A 15,287-nucleotide genomic window follows, 5' to 3' on the forward strand; every position below is an offset into this window, starting at 1 on the left:
CTACTCCTGGGAATTTTGACTCTGCTCCCTACTGTCAATGTCACTGAGGCAAACTTTTCCATTGCTGGAGGAACTGAATCAGGACGATTTCCTTGGTTACCTGTAGTGGTTTTTTTCCCACACAGCCCCTTCGGTTGTCACTGGATGACAATGCACACGTCCTCTCACAAGATTTCAGCACACACACTCTCTGTCAGGCACTTTCTCCTAGATACTGGCACCACCCCTACCCTGGACTCAATCTGATGCTGTCAAAGTGCAATCTAAATCAGCAAAACAAAGTACATTTACCTGTTAAGTTTTTGTCAACAAAGTATCTGGGTTTTTTTTGTCACTCTTAGGCCGGTTTCACATTTGCGTTGTTTTGATGGAAACAGAATCCAGCACAGATGCAGTACAGTTCATTTATTTACAGTGGAATCGTGACACCATGCGGGTTGTGTGCTTCATACACAGCCGCATGTGTCCACATGGTGTCGCGCTTCCACTGTAAATATATGAACTGTACTGCATGTGTGCTGGATTCCGTTTCCGTCAAAATGACGCGAATGTGAAACCGGCCTTAACAGACTGGAGTATATTTAACGCTCTCCTCTACATAAATTCCAAACAAGAGTCATATAAGTGTATAAAGGAAGACTGTGACCTCATGTGGCCTGTGTTGTTTAGTACTGTGGGCTACAATGTTCTCAATTTCCAAGCAGTACACTGCAATATACATTGATATGGAAACAGAACAGCAGCTGTAGAAAGATTGTTACTGTAAACGATGCGGCATATTTCCAATAACCTAACACATATATGAGATAAGATGTATACTGGATGGCATTGTTAATAATGAAGCACATTTTCTTAAAGGGGATTGCACAAGACAAAAATATGAACTATTTAAGAAATAAATATAAGCAGTGATTCAGTACAAATTATTCCCCTCTAAACTCCCTGAATCCAAAATCACTTAAACACAAGTCACACACTTAATCCAAATCCCACTTATAAACAAATATCAAGTGCTCCCTCTTTCACTCTTGGAATGAAAGATGATTTAAAAAGTTATTTTTTCCCTTAGCTGTAATTCACCTGCAACTCACTGCAATATTTGCAAAGTGTTGCTCTGAAGCTTTCCCCGTGACTGTGCTGCTCAGATGCTGCAAAAGCAACGCTTCCTTTGGTTGCAGCATCAGAGAAATTACAGTTTGAACCTCAAGCACAATTATGCTGCTGGTCTAATCAGTCTGAAGTGGTCTTGAAGCCATAAGGAGTGTTGCACTCTTGAAGATTGAAAGTATCTTTTAGCAACTTTCAAAAAAATACATATTTTTTCCAATTCTTAAAGAGACTTTTCTGCAACAACAAAACTTCATAAACCACTCAAAGTGACCAGTAATCATCAAATGTTCACCACTGAAGCATATTAAAAACATCAAGCCTATGTTACCTACTAATTCTGCACTTTGAATTGTCATACTTTCTTCAAATGGTAATCATTGAATATTTCCAGTATTTTACTAATGAAGTAACATGTTAAATTCTTTACTTTTTTATTGACACTTTTTCAGGTAGTGGTGTGCTTGCTGTTTTACTAGTTTCTGTATTTCTCGATAATATTGATCTGAACAAAGAAGAAAAGGAGCTACACATTAAAAAAGAACCATTTTGGATGAAAATATTGGAAACGCTCAGACATCTGAAAGATATACGACAGGTTCTGCTTATACCACTCACAATGTGGAGTGGCTTTGAACAAGGATTTTTGGCTGGAGACTATACAAAGGTATTTTATACTATCTTTTTTCTCTTTTATTTTTTCTCCATCAAAAATGTAAATGTATTAGGGCTGCGCTTATAGTTTACCAGTTTTTAAGTTGGAAGGTAGAAATAAGTCTGTCAAGTTCGACCTTGACCCTGGAAAATCTGATTAGTCGGCCCTTACCTTGTCCAACCGACCATCAGCCCCGCACCCACTTCCCAAGTGCTTACCTAAAATAAACACAAAGATTGCATGACGTTGTTTATAAAAGGCCACAGAAGCCCCGTTTATTAAACAACAAAACATCAAAACATAAATAACGTTTTAAATACCCAATGAAAAAAACACCCAAAAGGAGGAGGGGTAAATGAAGATACCAAACCATTTGATTACAACATCAGCTCCACCACCTGCCCTCAGCTGCACCACACCGGCTCAAGGGCATCTAGCCGAATGTTGCCCAACCCATGTCCCGCTGAGACTCAACCCAGCAAGGACCCATGTTATCAATCAATTGCATCACCAGGGGTAATCCGCTCCTGCACTGTGATCCCCCTTCACTGTTTTGTGCAAACCCCCACCTTCAAATACCCCCCTCCTTTCCCCCGCTGCTGTGACAAAGTCACTCCATCCTCTTCTCCACGCTGGTTAACCAACTGCTACAGGGCGGGTGGGCGGGAACAAATCTGGTCACCTTCCAGGTAAAAGTGACCAACATCCCTGGGGACCTGACCTTATATACTGCCCCTACTTAACACCACTCCTTAACCAATCGGAGTGCCCCAAATCCCAACTGACACTACAGCTCCACCCTATAATTTTCTCACACAAAACACTCACAGATTAACCCCTTAACTACTACTAAGGCCTAGCATCCCTCCTTAGTCATGCTGCCTTCCCTTCAGCCCCTTCAGTGCAGCAATCCGGGCTGTTCCTTGACTCCGGAAAGTCTGACTAGTCGGCCCTTACCTTGTCCAACTGACCATCACCCCCCACCCACTTCTCGCGTTCTTACCTAAAATAATTACAAAGACTGCATGACGTTGGAAATAAAAGGCCACAGCAGCCCTGTTTATTAAACAAAAAAACATAAATAACATTTTAAATTCCCGATGAAAAAAACAATTGAAAGGAGGAGGGGTAAATGAAGATACCAAAAAGTTTGATTACAACATCAGCTCCACCACCTGCCCTCAGCCGCACCACACTGGCTCGAGGGCACCTAGCCGAATGTTGCACAACCCATGTCCAGTTGAGACTCAACCCAGCAAGGACCCATGTTACCAATCAATTGCACCAGCAGGGGTAACCCATTCCTGCAGTGGGTTCCCCCCCTCACTGTTTTGTGCAAACCCCCACCTTCAAATACCCCCTCCTTTCCACCACAGCGAGCACGTATGACCCCTTGTCTGTGCGAGTCCCGCCACAACAGCAAAGCTTTCTCCACTTCGTCCCTGAGCCCCAAGGTCAACATGTTGCTTCCAATAGAATTCAAATGGAATCCATGCCGCCGCAAAAACTCTGGGAACGTAGACTCCAGTTCCTGGTGGTGATCCGCAATGCCACCCAACTATGAAACGAAACGAGCAACCTCCTGGTTAACTTTGGCCCGTGCCTTATTTACCCGCTCCGCCGGCCTGGCATGCCTCCAAACTAAGCGTGCCATGATATCAGACAACACGAGCAATAAAGCCAAAAGAAAACAAAAGTTTAAGGCAATCACACTTGATGTCATGGATCAAGTCCCTGTCAGCCCTTGCGCCTAAGTTATTCCTCCCACGCGTGCAGAACCAACATATCCGGTGATCTGTACAACTCAGTGTGATAGCGCCAAAGGGGTAAAACTTCACTCCACAACATGGTTCTAATCCCATCCATCCAACCGTGGCCGTCGCCCTGGGGACCTCCAATTGGTGGCCATCTGGTCTCACACCTGCCCGGAGAGTGCTCCAATAAATGAACAAGTGTCCCAGCACCCATACCAACAGGGAAAGTCCTGCAAAACACAAGGTGATAAACCGGAAAAGGGGTGGGAGAGGGGAAGGGGCAATGAGGACCAAGCTTAAGCCAGAAAATGGATAGCCTGACATAGGACCAGTATCTGGCCGACTCCTAGTGGCTGATCTTACACTCTGCCTGGTGTCCAGTCCCCAATGAGCAGCCTGAGTCATTGCCCCAATCCTACAGGAATGGGAGGCGAACTCCGCCTTGTTGAGACCGCAACACTGCAGGCCCCTCCAGAAAAAACACACAAATTGATAATTTGACAGAGCCGATCCATCCTGATGCTGCAAAAAGGAACCTGGCCTTGTTCCCCTAACCACCAAGAATGACGACACTCATCTAACCGGACATTCAGACAAACCCTGGACACTAGAGAGCTCAACCACCTGACCTCTGCCATACTGATCTGTTTTAGACCGCCGTAAGGGGCACCGCACTACCTCCACACCGCATTCCATTCATCCAGCAACAGACCTCCCTGGCAGTTTGTGTTCCTGCTTCGCCAGCTCGCTGATCCAAAAGGCCCCGAAAAATGCCAGAACGAAGGCAACACCAAACAACCGACACTCATAATCTGAGAAACTCACTTGGACAAAACTGACAGCTTCCGCAACAGATAAAAAGACACCAGCCATCACCAATCTTGGTGCACCCCTTGTTTACAATAAGCCTTTAACGCCTGTTGCACCAATAATACCTTCGTAAGACCGCTCCAGTTTTATTACTCCTCTGTACTTTGTTTGACCTGTAGTATCCATCCCGGCTTGTCTGACTATTTTATTGCCACCTTGTGGTGACTTCACTGTACTACTTCTGGGCAGGTTTATTTTGCTCTTTCTCCACTCTGCTGCCATCTAGTGGAGTTTGTATTGCACTTCCCCATAACACCCCATGGTACAGCGTGACAAAAGTTCTCTTTTACTGGCTATTTTGAGAGTTTAATGGCACCAACAAATGTAATGCTCCAGATTCTCAACTAGCTGAAAGGAAAGTCAGTTTTATAGCTTCTCTAATCAGCAAAACGATTTTCAGCTGTGCTAATGTGCCACACCCGCGTCAGCAGCTGGGCTGCTCGGATCTAGATCCACGGTGGCTCGAGGGGTCCCGGGAGTCGGCCACTCAAGTAAAAGACGGAGTATTTACATGGGGCTATTTGGTTAAAGTTCGTGACGCCACCTGTGGTGCGTGGTAAGATGGAGCAACACCGCTGCGATAAGGAGTACCCGGTGGCGATGGTGTGGGCAGCTAGGTGTTTAACCCTTCCACGGGTAGGGGGATGCCCCGGAACTCGGTGAAGGAAACAGGGAGGTGCTGTTGAAACGGTAAGGGTCACTTGTGTACTCACTCAGTCTAATAACGCTGACACTGACAGCTGTGGTAAACCAAAGTTCTTGACACCGCTGCCACTTGGAGGGAGCACGCCTGGATCCCGTGCCCATTGGTGTTGCCTGTTAGTCTGTGACCTTTGCCTTGGCACCTTTTCTTTTGGTTGGTTCCTTTAGTGTAAAACTAATCGGGTCCCACTCCCCAGTATGGCTAACAGGGTGAGCTTGCTCTCAGGATTCACGCTTGGGATTTTCTGGACCGTATGTGTGGAAAGTCCTATCCCCCTCATTGCGCTAGTACCCCGATTTTGGAGCGGGTGGAGAACGGATCTTGAAGGCTCCGTCCTCGTCGGGTAAATTGCCAGGACGCCTGAAGCTACTTCTTGACCTAGGGTCCACGTACCCCCGTCGTGCCCTGGCCCCTGCCTGGTGATGGCACAAGGCCGCCGGCTGTCCTCCTCGACAGTCCATGCTCCTTGTCACGATCCCCTGCGACCGGGGTCCAGCTCCTACCAGGCCCAGACCAACGTCTGCCACCTAGTAGCTTATGGAGCCAAGCTCCTGACCTCTCCTCTTGAGAGTCACTCCACAACTAACTGTCTCCTAACACTCCTGACCCCCCTTACCAATCCCCCAAGTGGGCGACCCTATTCCACTCAGGTTAGCCACTGGTGTGTCTGATGGGTGTGGTGCAGAGTGTTCCTAGGATTTTGATTAGCTTGTTCTTGGCAACAAGAATGGTCAGGGACCCTTAACCAAGGAGGAGGTGGATATTGCACAGAAGGGTAGATTGTACAATACCCTGTGACGACCTGATAGGCCAGGGTGTCACATTCCCCCTTGGTTAAACGTAGCTCGTTCCCGAGCTACAGGACATCAGAGGTTTATTATATTTTTTTCAAACTGTAGAAAAAAGGTAAGAAAGGTTAACATTTTTATTCACACATACATCCCACATCAGGGAGGCTCGTCACTTAAACGTTACTAACATTTTTAAGAGTTCATCTCCTCAATGATGGGACGCTACCGGTTTCAGTGGTAGCAAAGACTCAACCTGCTCCGTTGCAGCCTTTACTCACGACAGACCAGTCCCAATGTCCCGGATCCCGTTAACCTGCCACCCAAACAACCTGACCAGCTGCATACCTATGGTGGGTTTGTGACCCGGTTAAGGTCCCGGGCGTTGTGTTAGACGACTCTGGTGGGCACAGCAGGTGCAACTATGTACAATAACACAAGTTCGTGTTGGTCACGTCAGTCCTGTGACCATGGTCCATTTTTACTAAATATATGTAACGAAGTCCATGTACCGGGTGTACACATTTTAACAGTCTTCTTGCAAATCAGGCAACTTTCACTCTTTTCATTGAAACCGGTTGATTAGGCACTTATTTGTTAACATTTTCTATATGTAAAATTACAAACTGTGAAAAACAACAAACGAAAACACCGATACCTAACAGTTCTATGGCATCATGAAATTACTGATATTTTCAACATTATTCTCTATACCTCCATGGAGGCTAACCAACGTTAGCATGGGTCGATCTCCCTAACTCTGGACCCTCATCCCCTTCTGGTGGCATGGCAACACTCCACAGGTTCCTCGCCCTCAGTGTTAGGTTTTGCTGGTAGGACCCTACGTGTGCGTGGCAAGGGTACAGGCGCTAGTCTAGGTGCTGGAGTGGGTGCAGTGTCAGAAAGCCTTTCCTGCTCTGGTTCTTCCACGGGTTGTGGGAATGTTAACACAGGGACTATTACTGCTCCCTTCTGCATAGGCCAATCTGCCGGAAAATCACCTAGAATGGTACGGATCATTCTTTTTCTTCCTTCCACCACTTGAGGCTGGGGTTGAGGTTCATCTGTCACTCTTAAGGGTTCTGGGCACTTCTTCAGATGGTCTCGGGATACCGTCGCTGTGGTCTTTCCTTGATCCTTGATGATTAGGCAGGTCTTTTGGTTATCAAAGTTGGATGGCTGTACCACATATGGCTCCTTTTCCCACTGATCATCTAAGTTGTGCAGCTTTCTCTTTCTTTTTAACACAATCTCGCCGAAGGGGGTTGCTTTTGCTTGCTTGTTAAAGTTTCTTTCCTGCCGTTCCCGGGTTTGATTCAAACTCTCTTCAACGCACTTCTGAATCTGTTTATCATGAATCTGGTGACGTGAGTCCCATTCCTTTCCGGGCGCATATGTTTCAGGCAGTTCAACCTCCATCTCCAAATCCACTGGAAGTCTTCCAGGCCGAGCTCTCATCAAATAAGCTGGGGTACACTTGGTGGATCCTACTGGAATGTTGTTGTAGATGTCTACCAGGTCTGGTAGTTTTTCAGGCCACTGGTTCCGCTCCTCAAGAGGAAGGGTTTCCAGCAGATTGATCACCGGGTGGTTCATCTTCTCACACATCCCATTCGTCTGCGCATGATAGGGTGTGGTACGTATCTTCTTGCACCCGTACAGACTGCAGAACTCCTGGAAGATTTCAGCCTCGAATGCCGGGCTTTAAACCGTAAGGACTCGGTCGGGGTACCCATGCAGCCTACAGAAGTGTGCCTGGAACACCTTCGCCGCAGTGCTGGCAGTCAAATCTTTAACGGGCACCACCACCAAGAACCGTGAGTAATGATCAACCATTGTGAGCGCATACGTATACCCACTTCTGCTGGGGGTCAACTTGACATGGTCCAGAGCCACAATCTCCAGGGGTTGCTTGTTGACAATCGGCTGGAGTGGTGCTCGCTGACTGGTGCCATCCTGCCTTTTCAATGCACAAGGACTGCAATTCCTACACCAGGCTTCTATGGAGTCTCTCATTCCTATCCAGTAGAAGTGACTTCTCAGCAACATCTCCAGCTTCTTCCATCCAAAGTGTCCGGCTCCATCATGGTATGCTTCCAGCACCACTGGGACATACTCCCGGGGTACCACAATCTGGCAGATCCTCTTGTGGGTCTTAGGTTTGGTTAAGCTCCTGCATAGCTTGCCTTGGTGAAGATAGAGCCGACTCCGGTCTTGCCACAATTTTCTGGCCTCCTCAGGGGCACCTGGTTCGGCTCTGGCCAGCAACGCTTTGACTAATTTGATTGCAGGGTCCCTGTCCTGGGCTTCCTGCCAGCCATGGTGAGGCAAAGGGTCACAGGTCATTTCTTGCTGGTGGGCACATGGTCGAGGCCGCTCCACAGACGGGGGCTGATGGAACGCAGCAGGGGATTCAACCTCTTCCAGGTCTTCTTCATCCTTTCCATCATCGAACAGATGGGCCATCATGGACAGCGTGTCTGCGTTGGTGTTCTTGCGACCAGCCCTGTACTTTATAACAAAATAATAATTTGCCAACCTTGCGACCCAGCGTTGTTCCAGATCAGTCAACGGATTATTGTCCGTGTACAGAGTAAACTTGGCCTCTCCGTCACGGCCCATACGAGTGCCAGGAACTCCAGCTTTAAGGAGCTATAATTCTCCGGATTCCTCTCCGTGGGCCTCATTGTCCGACTGGCGAAGGCTATCACCTTCTCCTTGCCCTTCTACACCTGTGACAGAACAGCTCCGAGCCCCACATTACTGGCATCCGTATACAGTATAAACGGGAAACTGTAGTCGGGATAGGCCAGGATTTCGTCCCTGGTCAAGAAAGACTTCATGCGCTCAAAGGAGTCTTCTTGCTTCTTACCCCACTGAAACGGAGGTCCCGAGGACTTGCTATGCACCGGTTCTCCCACCAGAAGGTCCTGCAAGCTGCTATCTGCATGTGTAGGAGAGTGTATAGTGATATGTGTTGGTATTGACTATGAGCAAAAGGCACACCTATAACGATGGCATCTGACCACTAGATGTCAGCAACACTCACTGTTGTTTTAAAATTTATTAAGTGTTTACAAAATAATACTTGAATAATTTTGTGAGTAATGTGATGTAAATAATAGCAGAACTATGTAGTGAAAATGCAATTTTGCGGCTTGATTTATAAAATACATTTATTGCACCATTGCTCTGTCAGTTAAGTTGAGAATGAATAAAGTTTTGTTGTGAATAGAAGTCGGTTGGTTGCCACGGAGACGAAGCTGAGACGAGCAGTGTTTTGTGTTTGCTCCTGTGACTGGTGACGTCTGGGACATTAATCCTCATTTCCATTCGGTGAAGAGTGTGAAAAAGAAAGAAGACCAACAACGGAAGGTCATTTGAAAAGAGTCAGCCGATTTGTGAAGTGTGACACGGCGCCCGTGGAAGAATAAATCACTCTATATCCAAAACAAGGATGAGGTACCTCATGTTATTCGTTCTACTCTAAATTCTCCTTGACCGGTCCAACGAGTTTAGCTAGAGTTAGTTAGGTATTTAGACCAACCTAAATATCTGGTCTCTTTGGGACAGTGTCAGTGAGGCACAAACTATATTCATCTTCTCAATGACTGTTGATACTGTGGTGCGAAGTTCAGAAAGGCCACAGTCCGTGGTGAAGTTCCCCAAGGCACCCTCCTGTTCGGATTGGATTTTCCCACAGAGCGTGTTAATCAAAAGAGATTGTTAATATTTCTATTTCATGTAAATGAGAAATGAATATGGTCACTTCTTTTATATGTTATTTTTGTTAGTAAACTCGGGTTGAATTCTGCTTAGCTATACAGCTGAGTTTGGTCATATTGGGATCCCAGGGAGTTTATAGATTGGAGATAGTGTTAAGATTGTGAACCAGCAGAAAAGCCACATATTACGGCTTCCCCTTTGGAATTAACCCTGTGTAGATCCAGTCATATTTAGGGGAGGGGGGTGGTATTATTGGCCCCAGGGAAGACATCTCCTTTTTAGGGACCAAGAGTATGTGACTGTTCTCCTGGTAGTAAAATTTGAAACATAATCCTCTTGTACAATTTGTTTGATTTGCACTGTTTATTTTCCTAGTTTGTATTTTTCCTTCCCCATACAAAACAGGGGCACGTTTTGAGATAATAAATCTTGTTATTGTTTACCATCGTTTTCGGAAAAACTCATCTGTCCTGTCAGTGACATCACTGTATCATAGCGACACTTTTTGGGCTTAATTTTTAACCCTGCATCCATCAACTTTTGGAGTACTTGCCGAAACTTCATAAGATGATCCTCGAAAGTGTTTCCAAATATAATCACATCGTCAAGATAAATCAGTACTGACTCAAAATTATATTCGCCAAGACAATACTCCATCAGTTGTTGGAAAGTACCAGGAGCATTAGTCAAGCCAAAAGGCATTCGATTGAACTCAAATAGGCCCATAGGCAAGATGAATACCGTCTTTGCCCTATCTTTGGCGGCTACTGGAACTTGCTAGTATCCACTGGCAAGATCCAGGGTGGAGAAATATGTAGCTTTTCCCAACGCTGACAAAGACTCCTCAATACGAGGCAGAGGATAGGAATCTCTTACTGTGTGTGCATTCAATTTTCTATAATCTACACAGAATCTGAGAGTGCCATCTTTTTTTCGGATCAGTACCACTGGAGCTGCCCAAGGACTTTGACTTGGACGAACCATCCCATTATCCAACATTTGAGATAACATGTTTTTCACTTCTTGGTACATTGTTGGTGGGATTTGACGGTACCTTTCTCAACTAGGTGGGGCGTCTCCGGTATTGATCTCATGTTCAATCCAGTTAGTACACCCAAAGTCCTCATCTCCCCGAGAAAATGCTGATTGGTATTCCCACAAAGTTGCCTCCAATTGTTTTAGCTGCATGGGGGTGATCGAGGAATATTCCATCTCCATCAGCTCCAGGATTTTCCTACCGTTCCATTCGGAAGTAGGTTTCTCCTTTGTCGCAAGCTGTTATGTCACCATCCAAGTCGTATGTCCGCTCGTGTCCAGAGTAAACAAATTTCGGGTAACAATTTCTTCATTACAAATGTACACCTCAGCCAACTTTGTCCCAGCCAACAAGATTATTTCATGCTCCTGAAGATTCAGACATCTCACAGGCACATTCCCATCTCTTACAATGGCCACTGTGCGAGCCACAAGCGGTCCATTCAAGTTCTCTGCCCTACATATAGGCTCCAAGACAGCCTCTATGCCATTTAACCTTTTGTCTGTTCTGACAGGCATCATCAATACTTTTTCCTGGCCCGCCGCTATTTTAGCGTTTGCATCAGAAGGGACATACACTACCCCCACAGCTCTTCCCTTAGAAGCACTTTTTTTATGCCACATGTATGTACCATCTGCCGTAACACCCGTTGGGTTTTCCTGTGAGGCGTAGCCCTCCTCCAATAACCAGGACCTTCCCGTTCAAGCAACCGAGAATCAAGTTCTCTCAGGACATTCATTCCTAAGACAACCGGACGGTCCGGTCTGGCCTGGCTTTTCACCAGCACCACTCCCTTGATGCCCAGTTCCTGTCCACATATTTCTACACTCATCCAGGCAACCCCTGTCACCGGGATCTCTTCATTATTAGCTGCCAAAAGGTTAATCCGATATCCAGACTCTGGTTTAACCAATTGTCCAAAGTGTTCCTCGAAGTACTCTATTGGCATAGTGGTCACTTCTGATCCTGTGTCTACCCGGCATATTACTGCCTTCCCCTATAGATTTATTTTTAACCCCGGGCTATCCGCAATCAAAACGGTTGGCCACTTAGCGAACAAGGGTTCTCGCCCTTGCCTCGCCGTATGCCCAACTACAGCAAGGGCTTCCCTTTTAATGAATCCGCAGGGTCTCTTGGGCCCCGCCTTGGACAATCCCATCTTAAATGTCCAGGTTTCTGACAGTTCCAGCAGCGCCTTACACCCTGGTTCCGATACTCTGGGCATCTGGCACGGGCCCTTTCATTCCCCACCCAAGGGGGTCTTCCCTGCCCCAGTCTCTCCCAAGGCAAATATTCCGAAGAAGGTGAAGGTGCCGACCTGCCCATACCAAACCTCGGATGGTCAATGGGATTTTCCCAAGCTGTCATTCGAGTCAGCTTTTCCTCCAAGCGCTCAATTGACTTCTGCATGCTGAACATTTGTTCCTGCATCATGTTCTGGGGATCCTGTCCTTTTCCTATCACTTGAAAACAGTTATAAGAGGTATCCCCTCTCATTTCCATATTGCGAGCCATTGCCTTTTTCTGTATTTCCTCATAAGTTATATCAGGTTTCTTCCGCACTAGTGCGGACAGTTCACCCCGCAAGATGTCATCTTGTAATGTAATCCCTCCATAAATTGATCTCGCAAAGCATGATCTCCATCTACGATAGTCTCTACTACTGATAAAGATTTTTTTTGAACATCTCGATATAACTCCTCTAATGCAATAGCATATTGCACCAGACTTTTCCCAGCCCTCTGTACACGAGCGAACAGCTTGACTCTTAAGTAGAGTTGAGCGCGGTTCGCGGTTCGAGGTTCTCCAGTTCTAGGCTCGAGTGATTTTGGGGCCTGTTCTAGATCGAACTAGAACTCGAGCTTTTTGCAAAAGCTCGATAGTTCTAGAAACGTTCGAGAATGGTTCTAGCAGCAAAAAAACAGCTAATTCCTAGCTGGCTTTCCGCTGTAATAGTGTAAGTCACTCTGTGACTCACACTATTATGACATTTCAGTGTATAGTGTGCGGGAACAGCACCTTCAGATCACTGCTGTTTGTATAATGGCGATCGCCATTTTTTTTTTTTTTTCCCTTGTCTTCCTTCCCTAAGCGCGCGCGTCTTGTGGGGCGGACCAGCATGTCAGCCAATCCCAGACACACACACAGCTAAGTGGACTTTTAGCCAGAGAAGCAACGGCATGTGTGATAGGATGTCCATGTCACATGTCCCTGCATTATAAAAACGAGTATCTGCCCGTCCGGACGCCATTATCTCTTCTGCGTCCTTGGTGTCAGACATCACTGTCGCAGCTCCGTCCTTTGTCCTATCGCCGATACAGCTGTATGCGTTCCATACACAGCGCTAGACAGCTTAGGGAAAGCACTTTCTATCAGTCCTTTTAAGGGCTCAAACCGGCAGGGTCAGAGCCATAGGTGACAGGTCCTGAAAACAGAGACAGCGTCTGTGTAGCCAAGGTCAGGGATTTCGTCGCTGCATTTCCCCATTAGGAGGGAATAGAAAGGCAGGCTTCCATTCCTCTACCCAGAGCCCCACAATCCTGGCACTGTACCCTCCTGTCCTCTGCACACTCCAACTCTTTTTAACTAAGCCATTATACTAGCAAACAGTCAGTGTACCTAGTGGCATCCTAAACGTGGCTATTGTACTTTTGTGTAGTCACACTAGTGGAAAGATATTTGCAGCACGTCTGCCTGCATTGCACACTCAAACTCTTTTTAACTAAGCCATTATACTAGCAAACAGTCAGTGTACCTAGTGGCATCCTAAACGTGGCTATTGGACTTTTGTGTAGTCACACTAGTGGAAAGATATTTGCAGCACGTCTGCCTGCATTGCACACTCAAACTCTTTTTAACTAAGCCATTATACTAGCAAACAGTCAGTGTACCTAGTGGCATCCTAAACGTGGCTATTGTACTTTTGTGTAGTCACACTAGTGGAAAGATATTTGCAGCACGTCTGCCTGCATTGCACACTCAAACTCTTTTTAACTAAGCCATTATACTAGCAAACAGTCAGTGTACCTAGTGGCATCCTAAACGTGGCTATTGTACTTTTGTGTAGTCACACTAGTGGAAAGATATTTGCAGCACGTCTGCCTGCATTGCACACTCAAACTCTTTTTAACTAAGCCATTATACTAGCAAACAGTCAGTGTACCTAGTGGCATCCTAAACGTGGCTATTGTACTTTTGTGTAGTCAAACTAGTGGAAAGATATTTGCAGCATGTCTGCCTGCATTGCACACTCCAACTCTTTTTAACTAAGCCATTATACTAGCAAACAGTCAGTGTACCTAGTGGCATCCTAAACGTGGCTATTGGACTTTTGTGTAGTCACACTAGTGGAAAGACATTTGCAGCACGTCTGCCTGCATTGCACACTCAAACTCTTTTTAACTAAGCCATTATACTAGCAAACAGTCAGTGTACCTAGTGGCATCCTAAACGTGGCTATTGGACTTTTGTGTAGTCACACTAGTGGAAAGATATTTGCAGCACGTCTGCCTGCATTGCACACTCAAACTCTTTTTAACTAAGCCATTATACTAGCAAACAGTCAGTGTACCTAGTGGCATCCTAAACGTGGCTATTGTACTTTTGTGTAGTCACACTAGTGGAAAGATATTTGCAGCACGTCTGCCTGCATTGCACACTCAAACTCTTTTTAACTAAGCCATTATACTAGCAAACAGTCAGTGTACCTAGTGGCATCCTAAACGTGGCTATTGTACTTTTGTGTAGTCACACTAGTGGAAAGATATTTGCAGCACGTCTGCCTGCATTGCACACGCAAACTCTTTTTAACTAAGCCATTATACTAGCAAACAGTCAGTGTACCTATTGGCATCCTAAACGTGGCTATTGTACTTTTGTGTAGTCAAACTAGTGGAAAGATATTTGCAGCATGTCTGCCTGCATTGCACACTCCAACTCTTTTTAACTAAGCCATTATACTAGCAAACAGTCAGTGTACCTAGTGGCATCCTAAACGTGGCTATTGGACTTTTGTGTAGTCACACTAGTGCAAAGATATTTGCAGCACGTCTGCCTGCATTGCACACTCAAACTTTTTTTAACTAAGCCATTATACTAGCAAACAGTCAGTGTACCTAGTGGCATCCTAAATGTGGCTATTGTACTTTTGTGTAGTCACACTAGTGGAAAGATATTTGCAGCACGTCTGCCTGCATTGCACACTCAAACTCTTTTTAACTAAGCCATTATACTAGCAAACAGTCAGTGTACCTAGTGGCATCCTAAACGTGGCTATTGTACTTTTGTGTAGTCACACTAGTGGAAAGATATTTGCAGCACGTCTGCCTGCATTGCACACTCAAACTCTTTTTAACTAAGCCATTATACTAGCAAACAGTCAGTGTACCTAGTGGCATCCTAAACGTGGCTATTGGACTTTTGTGTAATCACACTAGTGCAAAGATATTTGCAGCACGTCTGCCTGCATTGGACACTCAAACTTTTTTTAACTAAGCCATTATACTAGCAAACAGTCAGTGTACCTAGTGGCATCCTAAACGTGGCTATTGTACTTTTGTGTAGTCACACTAGTAAAAAGATATTTGCAGCACGTCTGCCTGCATTGCACACTCAAACTTTTTAACTAAGCCATTATACTAGCAAACAG

General features: G+C 45.8%; 1 protein-coding gene across 2 annotated transcripts in view; it reads left to right on the plus strand.

Annotated features, from left to right (window-relative positions):
* Window positions 1-15,287, plus strand: part of LOC142295128 (protein unc-93 homolog A-like) — a 592,827-nt gene that overhangs the window by 236,283 nt on the left and 341,257 nt on the right. For both annotated transcript variants that reach the window (XM_075338196.1, XM_075338195.1), the window contains exon 5: window positions 1,560-1,774. In XM_075338196.1, coding sequence (XP_075194311.1) covers window positions 1,560-1,774 — 215 coding nt within the window. The remainder of the gene's footprint in view (window positions 1-1,559; window positions 1,775-15,287) is intronic.

This window comes from Anomaloglossus baeobatrachus, chromosome 3 (genome assembly GCF_048569485.1).
Source record: "Anomaloglossus baeobatrachus isolate aAnoBae1 chromosome 3, aAnoBae1.hap1, whole genome shotgun sequence".
NCBI classification, from domain to species: Eukaryota; Metazoa; Chordata; class Amphibia; order Anura; family Aromobatidae; genus Anomaloglossus; species Anomaloglossus baeobatrachus.